The following is a 12350-nucleotide window of genomic DNA, read 5'->3' as shown; positions in this document are numbered from 1 at the left end:
GTGCACGTTCTACTGAGAGACGTGCCGAGAGGTTGACCGAGTCCGGCTCCATGCCGAGAAAAGAGATCCTCCTCGGGAGAGTTTGCTCTTTTCCCAGTCGACCCTGAGGTTGATCGCTGCGAACCAATCGAAAGAACGGACGCCTTGAAAGATGTGTTTCTGCGTCAACATCCTGAACGGGAGCTTGTGAAGGGCCCGGTTCAGCACGCGCAGGTGCAGGATTGGTCGTAACCCACTGCCTTTCTTGGGTACGATGAAGTATGGGCTGTAAAAAACGGCTGGAGGGACCGGCTGTATCGCGTCCTTCGCCAGGGGGACCGCGATCTCTGCACGCAAGACAGGAGCATCCCTGTCCAGCACAGAGGAGAACCGAATGCCCCTGAACTTGGGAGGGCGCCAGGCGAATTGAATCGCAAAGCCGAGTCTGACGGTCCACATGAGCCAGCGAGACGGCCTGGGGCACGCTAACCAGGCCCCCAGCGACCGAACAGGTGGGACTAGGGAAACCACCAACGTACCCGCAGTGGGGCAGCGCGGTGGAACACAGGGACCCAACCCGAGAGGCTTCCGTGTGTCCCAGGGTGGGGTCTGAGTGCGCGGTGCGCCACTTACCTGGCTCCACGGCTGGGCAGGGGGCTCGTGAGGACGCATAGCGTCCTTGAACTGAACCCTGCTGCCCATTGGCGAAGGGAGAGGGGGACGGCCATGTGGAGACTGGGTCTCGCGCACTGCCATCCTCGCCCTCTTGGAACCTGGAGAAAAAGGAACCCGCTCTTCTGTTGAGGTTTTGGGTACCACTGGCTGGGTAGCCAGCGGCGGAACAGAAAAAAACAGGAACAAAGGTTTCTCCACCCGGCCCTCTGCCGGGGGAAGGAGTGGTGCAGTCACCATCTCCTGAAGAGCCGGATCCAAGAACCCCCGGGTCGCCCGTCCCAGGGACGCTGCCCGCCCTGGCGCTTCACGGGCGTGGCAGGGGCGGGGACGGGGCCTGGGAGATCGGGGAGTCCAGGAAGCGATGCTTGTCGGTCTCCCTCATATCCGCCCAGGCCAGCCATAGGTGGCGCTCCTGGACCACCAATGTGGACATCGTCTGACCCAGGGCCCGCGCCGTGACTTTTGTTGCCCTAAGCGCGAGGTCCGTCGCCGTACGCAGTTCCTGCAGCACACCTGGGTCAGCACCATCCTCGTGCAACTGCTTCAACGCTTTGGCCTGGTGGACTTGCAGGAAGGCCATGGCGTGCAGGGCGGAAGCGGCCTGTCCAGCAGCACTGTAAGCCTTAGCCGCCAGAGCGGACGAGAACTTACAGGCCCTGGACGGAAGGCGTGGACTACCCCTCCAGGCGGCGGCGCTTTGGGAGGGATGTCCACATACCCTTGGGCCGCCCCTCCCCGTCGAGGGTGGTGAGGACGGCGGAGGCACCAAGTCTGTTTCGGGCAGAAAAAGGTGCCTTCCAAGACTTAGTAACCTCCTCATGCACTTCCGGGAAGAATGGATCCGGAGGCGGCTGCCGATGCCCGGCCTGTGCCCCCAGGAACCAATCATCCAGCCTCGAGCGTTCAGGAGAAGGAGGAGGCCTCCAGTGCAGCCCGACACTCTCGATGGGGAAGCTCTCACTGTAACCCTCAGGTCTCCCTGACCATGAACCGAAGTAGCCCTCCGAGAACCGGAAGAGCTAGAGCGGGGCATGGCAAGAGGGATACCCCCCCATTTAATGAGGAGGTATCTAGACCGCAACGTCGCGATGGTCATGTTCCCACACTGAGAACATGACTCATCCATGAGCGCTGCTTCAGCGTGCTGTAAGCCCAGGCACGAGAGGCAGCGATCATGACCATCAGATGGAGGCAGGAAACGACCGCATCCAGAAACGCACGAGCGGGAAGCCATCTTTAAAAAGATGCCCGTCGCTCGTGGAGCTCTTTTAGACATTTGCTCTTTTAGGAAAAAAAGGAAACTCTCTTTTAGAGAGAGCAACGCCAACGCCAGCTGTTTCTTCCAAACACTCGCAGAGATTCGTCCTGAGAAGGCTCGGCTCCGAAGCAAAAAGCTGATGTGCGTTTGCACTGTGCTCTCCTTTTATACCCGCGCTGCGGGGTGGGGTGCGTGTGGTGAAACACGCACGCCAACTGTCATTGGCTTGTTTAGTTTACACTCGAAGGTGATTGAGCTCTCGGGCGAGATCCCAATTCGTCAGTCACGACTGACGTAACGTAGAACGTGACTGACTGAAAGGGAACACTGGCAACTAGCAATGCCTTGGAAAAAAACAGTCAATCTTAAAAAACAAAGCATATACATAAACCCAAATAGGAAATAAAATAGTTATTGATAAGTTATCGAATAAGCATGTGTCCTAAACTCCTGAAAAATTGGTGTCTCATAAATTTAGAGTAATCAATGCAACTTGGGAAAGAAATCAATTAAATCTCTCTCTCTCTCTCTCTCTCTCTCTCTCTCTCTCTCTCTCTCTCTCTCTGCGTGTGTGTGTGTGTGTGAGAAAATATTCAGATGTAACCCCCTTGTAATCATTAACATTTTCATAAGTAACTGAAATTTTATTTCAGTTAGGCCTGGACGATAAAACGGTATCGATATTTATCAACGGTACACCTTCTTCGATAACGATATAAAAAAATTCGATATAGTGCACGATATAGGCACGTGCTATGAGTGACGCAGACAGCACACACAAACACGAACATGAGTGCTGTGCCTACCTGTGACGAGAAGATTAAAGAGGAGAAAATAATTAATATTAGTTGAATTTAAAATAAATATTTGCATTTGAATGCAAAAATAGTCCAGTCGAATGTTAGGTGTATGTCAGGGAGCGTCATCAGTGGAGCACGAGATGCGGTGATGATGATGTAAGTGACGTTGTAGTTAAATGTTTTGTTAGTCTAGCCCAAGAGAAGCGCAGTTGCTGTGTTATTCATTCAAAATATTAGAGATATATAGTAGCTCAATGCGTAAAAGATCTTGATTAGGTTGAAACCGAAGCCAAGCCATTCACACAGAATGCAAATTCAGCGCATTTTTTAGACAGACAGATATGACTGCTGCATTCGTGTCTCACACAAGAGATGTATAGAAATCCATGCAAAGTTAAAACAGTTTAAACTTTTAGAAAACACATCAGGTTTATTCCTTTTCACTGCGTCTCATATGTTTTTAAAGGCAATCTGTGTGATGGGCGATTTGGCTCTTTGTATTAAGCAATGCATAAATACATGATGCTGTTTTGTTCATAATTGTTTATGCAATTTACGAAATTATATTTGATTTATATATTTGAGTTAATTTAGACGAAATGCATGTTTTTATAGACAGTTATTTCCTTGAGTTGCAATTTAATGTGCTGCATTATTTTGCTCATTGCGCCCTCCTGTGGCCTCGGGAAACAAGCCAAAAGTTTAACCTATTTAATCTGCATATAAAACATTAGAAATTAGATATTTGTTTAATTTTCATTTTATGTTGGACTGTTAAAATTAGAGATGCACTGATTGCAATTTTCTTGGCCGATTCCGATTTCCGATTTTTTGTTAGTGTGATCTGCCGATACCGATTTTTGCCGATTCCGATTTTCTTTCTAAGAACTATAATTGACAGCATATACAAACAAAAATCTACTTTTCTTCAACACAAAGTTTTGAAAAAAAACACAAGTAAAAAGTCAGTAATAAAATAAGAACAAATAAAAAAATTTGCAAACAACAGCACAAATAAATTGAAACTAAATTGAAACTAAAAATATGAAACTAAGTTTTTCAGGTTAAGTAAGTTTTTATTCAGGTAAGAAATACTACAGAAATTAAAGTAATCAAATGTAAAACAACACATCCAGTGTTATTTTACATTTGATTACTTTAATTTCTGTAGTCTTCTTTGTAAAAATTAAATACAGATTAATGCTTACCATTAAAGTTATAAAACGTATTCAGTCAAGAGCAGAAAGTGATTTTCTTTGTCTTTTGTTCTTTGATTAACATGACAGACAGCAGCAGGAATATTGGACTGCGGTCCCTTTAACAGTTTATCCCCGGACCCAATATACTGTTACACAACATGCGTTCTCATTCTCAACTATTTAACGTTCCAAAACCAAGACGGGCATTTTGACATAATTTTGTATGTATTTGAACGTTTTAGTGCAGTTAGCCAATCATTTTGGTATTTGTGGTTCACAAGCTGTTTGAGACTGAGCACGGCTTGTGCGCTCCACTAATATAGATCAGTGGGGGTACGCGTGCGTTTGGTATAAGCGCGAAACCTGCAGGAATGACTAAAATAATGCGCAATACAAGCACTATTTAACCGGAGCGAATGAGACGGTGTGAGAGAGAAGGGGTCGTCTGAGAGAAGAAAGCGAGAATGCGCGGCTGATGTTATTGCCTGTGCCGCTGGTAACAAAACGAAATCGGAAAGAAGTGAGACTGACCGACCGATCACCGATCCGGGCCGATCATGAGGAAAATCAGTCGATTCCAATCCCTGGCCGATCGATCGGTGTATCAAAACAAAAAATTGTCATTTGTTTCAATAAATTGAGTTAATTTAAAAATACAGTGGTTAAATGTAAAAAATGTTTTCTATTGCTCTTTGTTTTAAAAAAGGTTATAAAAATGTCAATAATTATCGATACCGAACGATATGAAACATTATATCGTTGATAATTTTTTTAGCTATATCGCCCAGCCCTAATTACAGTTACATTTATTTTGTAATTAAATTACGTAACTCAATTACATGTAACTAGTTATTCCCCAACACTGCTAATACATAATATATTATGCAATCTGTTCAAATAAAATGGTTAGTTAGCCTTACAGCCAGTGCATTTACACTGAAAAAATGGTAGGATTTAGTTTGAAACAACTTTCACCTAGAATTTGCTAGTGAATTTCACAAATAATTATGAATAAACGGCAAGTAACACTCTGAATTTGAAGTAGAAATACTGAAATATTATTATTTTTAGACCTTTTTACCTACAGTACAATTATGAATTGCATGTTAGACATTTTGCCTAAAATGATCATGCAACTTATATTTATTTTATTTATTTGTTTGTCTATTTATGTATTTATTTATATTTTTTGATTTACAGTTAGTTTTTTGAACGTCAAAAAATCCATTTGGCCCAGAAATTCAGTTTTGCTGGGCCGTGTCTCTTGTTCTTGGCTGCTTTCTAGGGTTCAGCTAAAAGCCTTTCATAAAATCAAAGTGTTAGTGTGAGAAAGTTTGCTTCTTTAGTAGAAGGTCAAGAGGCAGCTGTATGTCATTCTGTCGAAACGATTTATTTGAAATGGTGTCTTCTTGCCGGCTCTTCTTGACCTAAATAAAATTGAATTCCTCAACCAAAATCAATAAAAAAAATGAGATTATAGATAGCTTACGCTGTAGCTAAACATAAATAAAAATTAAAAGTATTGAATTTCCTTATCCATGTCAGGGGGCGCATGTTTGAATAAGCAGCCTTGTCTTATCACAACAGTCTGGCATCCCAAAAGTCCAGGCAGCAGAGGCTTGCAAATCTCAAATCATCTCCATATCCACATTTGATAACAGATGGCATGCGTGCAGTGTTTCATTATTCACTGGAAAAAAACAAGTTGATTCAACTTAAAATAATTTGTAACCTGGCTGCCTTAAAATGTTGTGTTAAATAAGATAAAAAACTTTTGTTGTTTAAACATATGTTGGAGTTCCTTAAACCTATAATTAATAGTTGGGGTAACAAAGGTGAAGCTGAATCACATTTATACTTTGTCTAACCAACAAGTTTTTAGTTAGCCCAACAAGACAAGAAAGTTGTGCTAAGTTGAAACAACATAAAATTAGGCAGACCAACAAACATTTAGGCCTGGTTTCAGAGACAGGGCTTAGACTAAGCCAGGATTAGGCCATAGTTCAATTATGGCATTTAAGTAATTTTTCATAAATTTGACTTAGAAAACACATTACTGGTGAGCATCTTGAGACAAAACAAAGGCACTGATATATTTTAAGATCAGTCAGTGCAAGTTTCTTTCAGTTGACACAGCTCAGACTTACATTTTAGTCTGGGACTAGGCTTAAGCCTCGTCTGTGAAACCGGGGGTTAGTTGTTTAAACTAAGCATTTTGTTGAATAAATGTATAATTATAAGTTGTGCAAACAAAATATAAATTGGCTAAACTAAGCATCTTGTTGAATTAACTTATCTTTTTAAGGCAGTCCTGATTTTCCCATTTGCAACAATGTGGATGAAATGGAGCTATTTTGCGTGTAACCTTTTGGCTCGACACACATAGTAGGTATCAGGAGCACCAGGCGTGCGTACAGGAATTCACCCAGATCAATTATGTTGAGTGCCAAGTTAAGCATTGTTCTTTTTCCATGCACTACATCAGTGGAGTAAACAAATTAATCTTGCCCATGGATATGAATCCCGACAGCAATACTCATACATCAACAAATGAGCACTGGCTGCCTGCAGCAGGATTCTGTAAATGAATCCTCCTAACCTTAAAAGCATGGTGGGTCATATGTTTTTAAGTGTGCTCGGGTGGCATTTCGCTCCTCGGTCCAACACACAATATAGGTGTGCAGAATTTCTTTTTGAAAACCAGACTCGAGGTACCATTAAAGTTCTATATTAAGATAATAAACGGTGGCACTGATCCAGGTGGACTCTTAAGCCTCGGTAAATATCCATTGTAAAATGTTCAGCTACATTAGAAGAGTCATCTTCCATTCTGTAACGCATGATGTTTTATTATGCAAATAAATCAGAGATATTAAACAGATGTGGATGGTCCCGCTGAGAAAAGGCCATTCAAACCTCATTTGTTAATTATGGAACTGCTGGGTTATTGATTGGGCAAAGCTATGATTTTCCCCATACCATTTTGGGAGAGAACTGTGTCTGTTTTTGGGCAGTGTAAGATAATAAACACAAGTGTCAGGGGAAATGGATTGAAATAAGTATGTGTGTGTGTGTGTTTGTGGATTTTTTTTAATAGAGATTGTGCACATTCTCTCACACTCTCTCTTTTCCGTTGACCTTGAAAGGCTGTCAGGGGAATGTGAGTGTTTAATCTGTGAAAGTCTCAGACGTTGCTGGGAGGAATGTTTCTGACAGAATTTTAGGCCTTTATTTCTTTAAATAGTGCGCAGGGGGCAAACTCAGACAAATGGACATTGAAATGAGAGTGGCACTGAGATTTAGAGGTTCTTTCATGTGTTTCATGGCTCAACGGTATATTGTGTTACATAAAGTGTTTTATTGTCTAAAAATCCTTTTTATGGAAATGTTTTCAATATTGTATGCAAGCTGGTAGATGTTGTCAATAATGCTTTGTATTATTTTTATGGAATTGTCTTCATTTTCTTTATTTTAAAGTTAATTTTTACTTTTTCATTATATATCTATATACATTCTGTATTTAGATAATTTAAGATTTATAAATATATATTACATTATATAATGATTTTTAAAAAAAAATCCAGTTTATCTCCGAATATAGATTGTGATTAATTGCAATTTTTTTTATAGCATGTATTTCAGTTATTGTTAATCTAATCATATTTTTATTACAGATTTAATATAAGTGTGTATATATATATTTTTTTTTTTATTATTAATTTTTTTAAATATTATTTTTAAATCCCTTTTTTCCAAATATAGACTGTGATTAATTGCAATTTAATAATTTTTTGATTATTATTTTATGTCCGAAATGTTAAACATTTGAGTAAATAAGAATGTTTCTTTCTGTAAAAGATCTTCAGAAGATGCTGGCTTGTATTCAAGAAGGCGTCCAGTAAAGGACCACGGCGATTAGAGAAATATCCAGATGAAAAAGCCGCTTACTTCAGAAGCTTTCACAAGGTAATTGAGATTTCCATGCTTAATTTTAAAGGGGTGGTTCACTGGTTTTTTTCTAGGCTTGATTGTGTTTATGGGGTGCAGTCCCATAAACGTAAACGTTAATAACATTATTTTTCACATAATTTACCTTTATTCCACACCGCTCTGTCCCCTGTCTGAGAAACGGGCCGATCTTTTCCTGTTTTTATGAAGCCCCGCCCTCAGAAATAGGCGATGGGCTCTGGTTGGTTAGCTAGCCCAGTGTGTTGTGATTGGCTAAACCGCCTCTAGTGCGCATCTAAACGTCCCGCCCCTCACCTCAGCGGCATGTGCTCCGGTTGTATTGTAAACAACGGCGTCATTAATATCGCTTATCAGTTTGAGCCCGATTGAGAAGCAGAGGATATTATTGAAGAGGATCGTGCAGAACCTGTACAAGCACGGCTCTTAATGGTAGGGCTATGTTTTTTGTTTGTTGTTGTCTCATACTTTTAGATATGCTGTTATTTGTAAATGCTACTGCTTATGTTAGCTTTTAATATACGGTTTTATCCTGATTAAAGCTTTAACACAGTACAGCAACTGCACGCGCGTCCATGTATAACGCTTCTCATAGCTATGTGAAAATAAGTGTATAGTTGGAACAGTTCATTGTTGGAGCTGAGCTGAGTATAATCAGGAAAATTGATTTAAAGGTTTAAAAGTGAACTGGGACTATTATACTATTATTTATTATGTCATTAGATTATTATTACTATAACGTTAATGCACATCAGCAACTCACCAGGAACACCAACAATCTCAGACACCTTGGTCCACGCATCATTTTTTTTAATGTCCCTGTATGCAAACAGGGACACGTCATAGATTATTGGGAAACCCGCCACAGCAATAATCAACCTCTCCTCCATTTTGCTTGGGAACTAATGAGGTCGGAACCAAAGTTTACAGGACTGCGTTCTCTGGAATCCTCTAAAGCGGTGGACTTCTATGTTCCAATTGGTTGCCGCCAGATGCCGCGTCATAGCTCATTACCATAAAGTTGACCTGATTTCAACTCTCCTCGACACCCTCAACGTCCAAGTCGCGCTGCGCCGCTGGCTCACATTGAAAATGAATGACTTCCGGCCACTTTGACGCTCTCGACAGCGGCTGTGTGAACGCACGGTAAAGCAGCGCAGCATGGCCTCGCCCCCTTTGCTGCCTTTTCCCGAGGACGGGGGTTTATCTGGGTTTGTGATGTCACGAACCCGGGAAGTAACTCGTTGTAGTCCCTACCAGCCGTTTTTGTAGGCATTAAACCACCAGAATTTTAAAAGACGATATCTCTGTTTGCATTGAACTTTCAGCTTCGTAACTTTGCAGATATTGTTTATGCTCAAACAGCAACATTAGACACTAACTAACACTAAAAAAGTGAAATCGCAATCAACCACCCCTTTAAATGTTTCCATGTTTTATTCAATTTATCCTGATTAATATCTTCATTCGCTTACAAATCTGTAAATTAAGAGGCACATAGGGTCCATTCTGTTTAACATGCATCCTCGGTTCATTCCAGGCTCAAGGATAGCTCTATTCATTACCTGCGTAATTTATTTGCACAGTGCCCCTCATGAGAAGTTCCTCTGACAGTGAGAGCTCTGGCTCAAGGGTTCACGCTCTGAAAGAAACTCAGAGTCTTAATTATTTAGTTAGCAGGGGTCGTAGGTGTTCCGGAGCGAGCGCTGTGTGATACTTTTGGAGCTGACAGAAGCTCAGGTTAAAGGTGTAAACGTGAGCACATGTCTGTTTATTTGTGTTGTGGCAGATGCTAATATGATGTGCTCTCTGTGGATTGTTGGTCAGAGGCTTGTATCTGACATTGGCATCGCTCCAATGACTTTGCAAGTCACTGTGATAAAGGATTTGATCAGATGGTCTTATCAGCATAGAGTACCTCTACCTCACCCATGCTGAAATTGCTTGCAGGGGTTTGGGATTTCCCCAGGTGGTTGACACATGGAGTACAAAATTTATAGATTTATTATAGATTGATTTTAGAAATAAATTATAGATAAAAAAACAGTAGTGTCCTTTTTAAGAAAAAAAAGCTGAATTCTCAGAAGCCATTTCTCCAGTCTTAAGTTTCAGATGATTTTCCTTCAGAAAACATTCTAATATGATGATTTGATGCTCAAGAAACATTTATTGCTTAATATATATAAATATATATATATTTTTGCCTTTATTGTGATAGGACAGATCAGACATGACAGGAAGCAAAATGGGAGAGAGGGGGGCAGGATCGGGAAAGGTCCTCGAGTCAGGATTCGAACATGGGACACCCTGAAGTGCAATGGCACTGCATGTTGGCGCGCTGCCCACAAGGCTATTGGTGCTGACCTTGCTTAATATTTTTGTGGAAATCATAATACTTTAATATCAGAAATCAGAATATATATATATATATATATATATATATATATATATATATATATATGTGTGTAATTAAACAAGAAACAACGGAGCGCCTAATAAAACCCTCTTTTGTGCGGAACTACTTCCTTCCGCCACGGATTCAAAGCTCAAGTTGACAGTTAAACATTACACTTTTAGAGTTAAGTTATTAGTAAGAAATAATGAGGTTATAAGAGAGAAACAATGCAAGACGTGCATCCAAATGAGAGAGAGAGAGACCGTGAAGCTAGACGTTTCTTCTTATATTAACTAACGTACTCTACGATTAGCTCAGTGAATAATCATTTTTTTTAAAACATAGACCCGGCTAGAACAAGCGGAGTGATACAAAATTGTGAAAGGGCATTCCTGTGGGCAATTGATGTCAAAAAGATGTCAAATTGACATCAAATATTGACGTCAAAAAACAGGTCAAAAATGTAAGTCAAATTGACGTCAAAAACTTTGTCAATTTGACATCCACACATGTCCTATTCTAGACCACCAAAATAATGACACAACAGTAAGAAATGTTTTATTTATCAAGATACAATTCCAAAATATAAATGTGAACTGGATTTTTTATCCCCTGAAGGGACTACAGTCAATGTAAATCAAAGGTTAACTCTGCATGAAAAAAAGGCTTAAATTCATAGATGGATTAACAACATATGGTAGATAAATGATGTAGATACACTACCAGTCAAAAGTTTTTTATGTTTTTTAAAGAATTCTCTTCTGCTTACCAAGCCTGCATTTATTTGATCCAAGTACAGCAAAAGCAATAACATTTTGAAATATTTTTACTATTTAAAATAACTGTTTTCTGTTTGAATATATTTTAAATGTAATTTATTCCTGTGATTTCAAATCTGAATGTTTTGCGTCATTACTCCAGTCTTAAGTGGCACATGATCCTTCGGAAATCATTCTAATATTTTAATTTGCTGCTCAAAAAACATTTCTTCTTCTTATTATTATTATTATTATTATTATATTATGTTGAAAACAGCTGAGTTGAATTTTTCCAGCTTTCTTTGATGAATAGAAAGCTCAGAAGATCAGTATTGATCTGAAATAGAAACCTTTTGTAACATTGTCTTTGTCATCACTTTGGATAAATTTTATTCATCCTTGCTAAATAAAAGTATTACTTTCTATAATTTCTTCCCACCCTGCCACCCCCCAATATATGTATATATATATATACTCCAAGTTTTTGAATGGTATAGTGTATATTACAAAATATAATTTTAATTTCAGATAAATGCCAATCTTTAGATCTTTCAATTCATCAAAGAATCCTGAAAAAATGTACTCAACTGTTTTAAATATTGATAATAATAATACATTTTTCTTGAATATCAAATGAGTATATTAGAATGATTTCTGAAGGATCATGTAACACTGAAGACTGGAGTAATGATGCTGAAAATTCAGCTTTGATCACAGGAATAAATTACATTTTAAAATATATTAATATAGAAAGCACTTATTTTAAATAGTAAAATTCTTAAATAGTAGGAATTCTTTAAAAAGCATAAAAAATCTTACTGTTCAAAATTTTTTGACTGGTAGTGTAAATGCTAGCTTATACCTATTCAGAATCAGAACACAGATCAATCACTGTCTGGCCCTTTTGGCGTCCCATACACCCACATCTTTTGGGAGCAGACCGGAGATAATTCTTCATGTATTTTTTAATGTCAGCCTCTGACGATGATGGTTTTGACTGCTGTACAGCTGTCCAGCAAAGATAGAGACTCTTGTATCACTCATTTTAAGTAATTAAAATACAGTATACATATCTATGGCTGTTTTCCTGTTTTCCAGTTTCAAAAAGTCAAATTCAAGTTTGACCCCCCCTTAGCAACACGAAAAAGACAGGGGGAAAAACGAAAAAAATAATAAAAGAATGCTAAAATGCTAAAATATTAAAAAACAAAAACATTTTTCAGTATCACAAAAATAAATTACATTATAGCAATATAGCAATAAGATTTGATTTACGTTTTTGACCTGTTTTTTGACGTCTATGTTTGATGTCAATTTGAT

General features: G+C 39.4%; 1 protein-coding gene across 3 annotated transcripts in view; it reads left to right on the top strand.

The window, feature by feature from the left end:
- The window catches only part of LOC107589921 (docking protein 6-like), a 106450-nt gene that overhangs the window by 31519 nt on the left and 62581 nt on the right, over positions 1 to 12350 (top strand). For all 3 annotated transcript variants that reach the window (XM_016278494.1, XM_016278495.1, XM_016278496.1), the window contains exon 2: positions 7770 to 7877. In XM_016278494.1, coding sequence (XP_016133980.1) covers positions 7770 to 7877 — 108 coding nt within the window. The remainder of the gene's footprint in view (positions 1 to 7769; positions 7878 to 12350) is intronic.

Source organism: Sinocyclocheilus grahami, unplaced genomic scaffold (genome assembly GCF_001515645.1).
Source record: "Sinocyclocheilus grahami isolate Dianchi unplaced genomic scaffold, SAMN03320097.WGS_v1.1 scaffold122.1, whole genome shotgun sequence".
In the NCBI taxonomy this organism is placed as follows: domain Eukaryota; kingdom Metazoa; phylum Chordata; class Actinopteri; order Cypriniformes; family Cyprinidae; genus Sinocyclocheilus; species Sinocyclocheilus grahami.
This window is presented reverse-complemented; position numbering and strand designations above follow the sequence as displayed.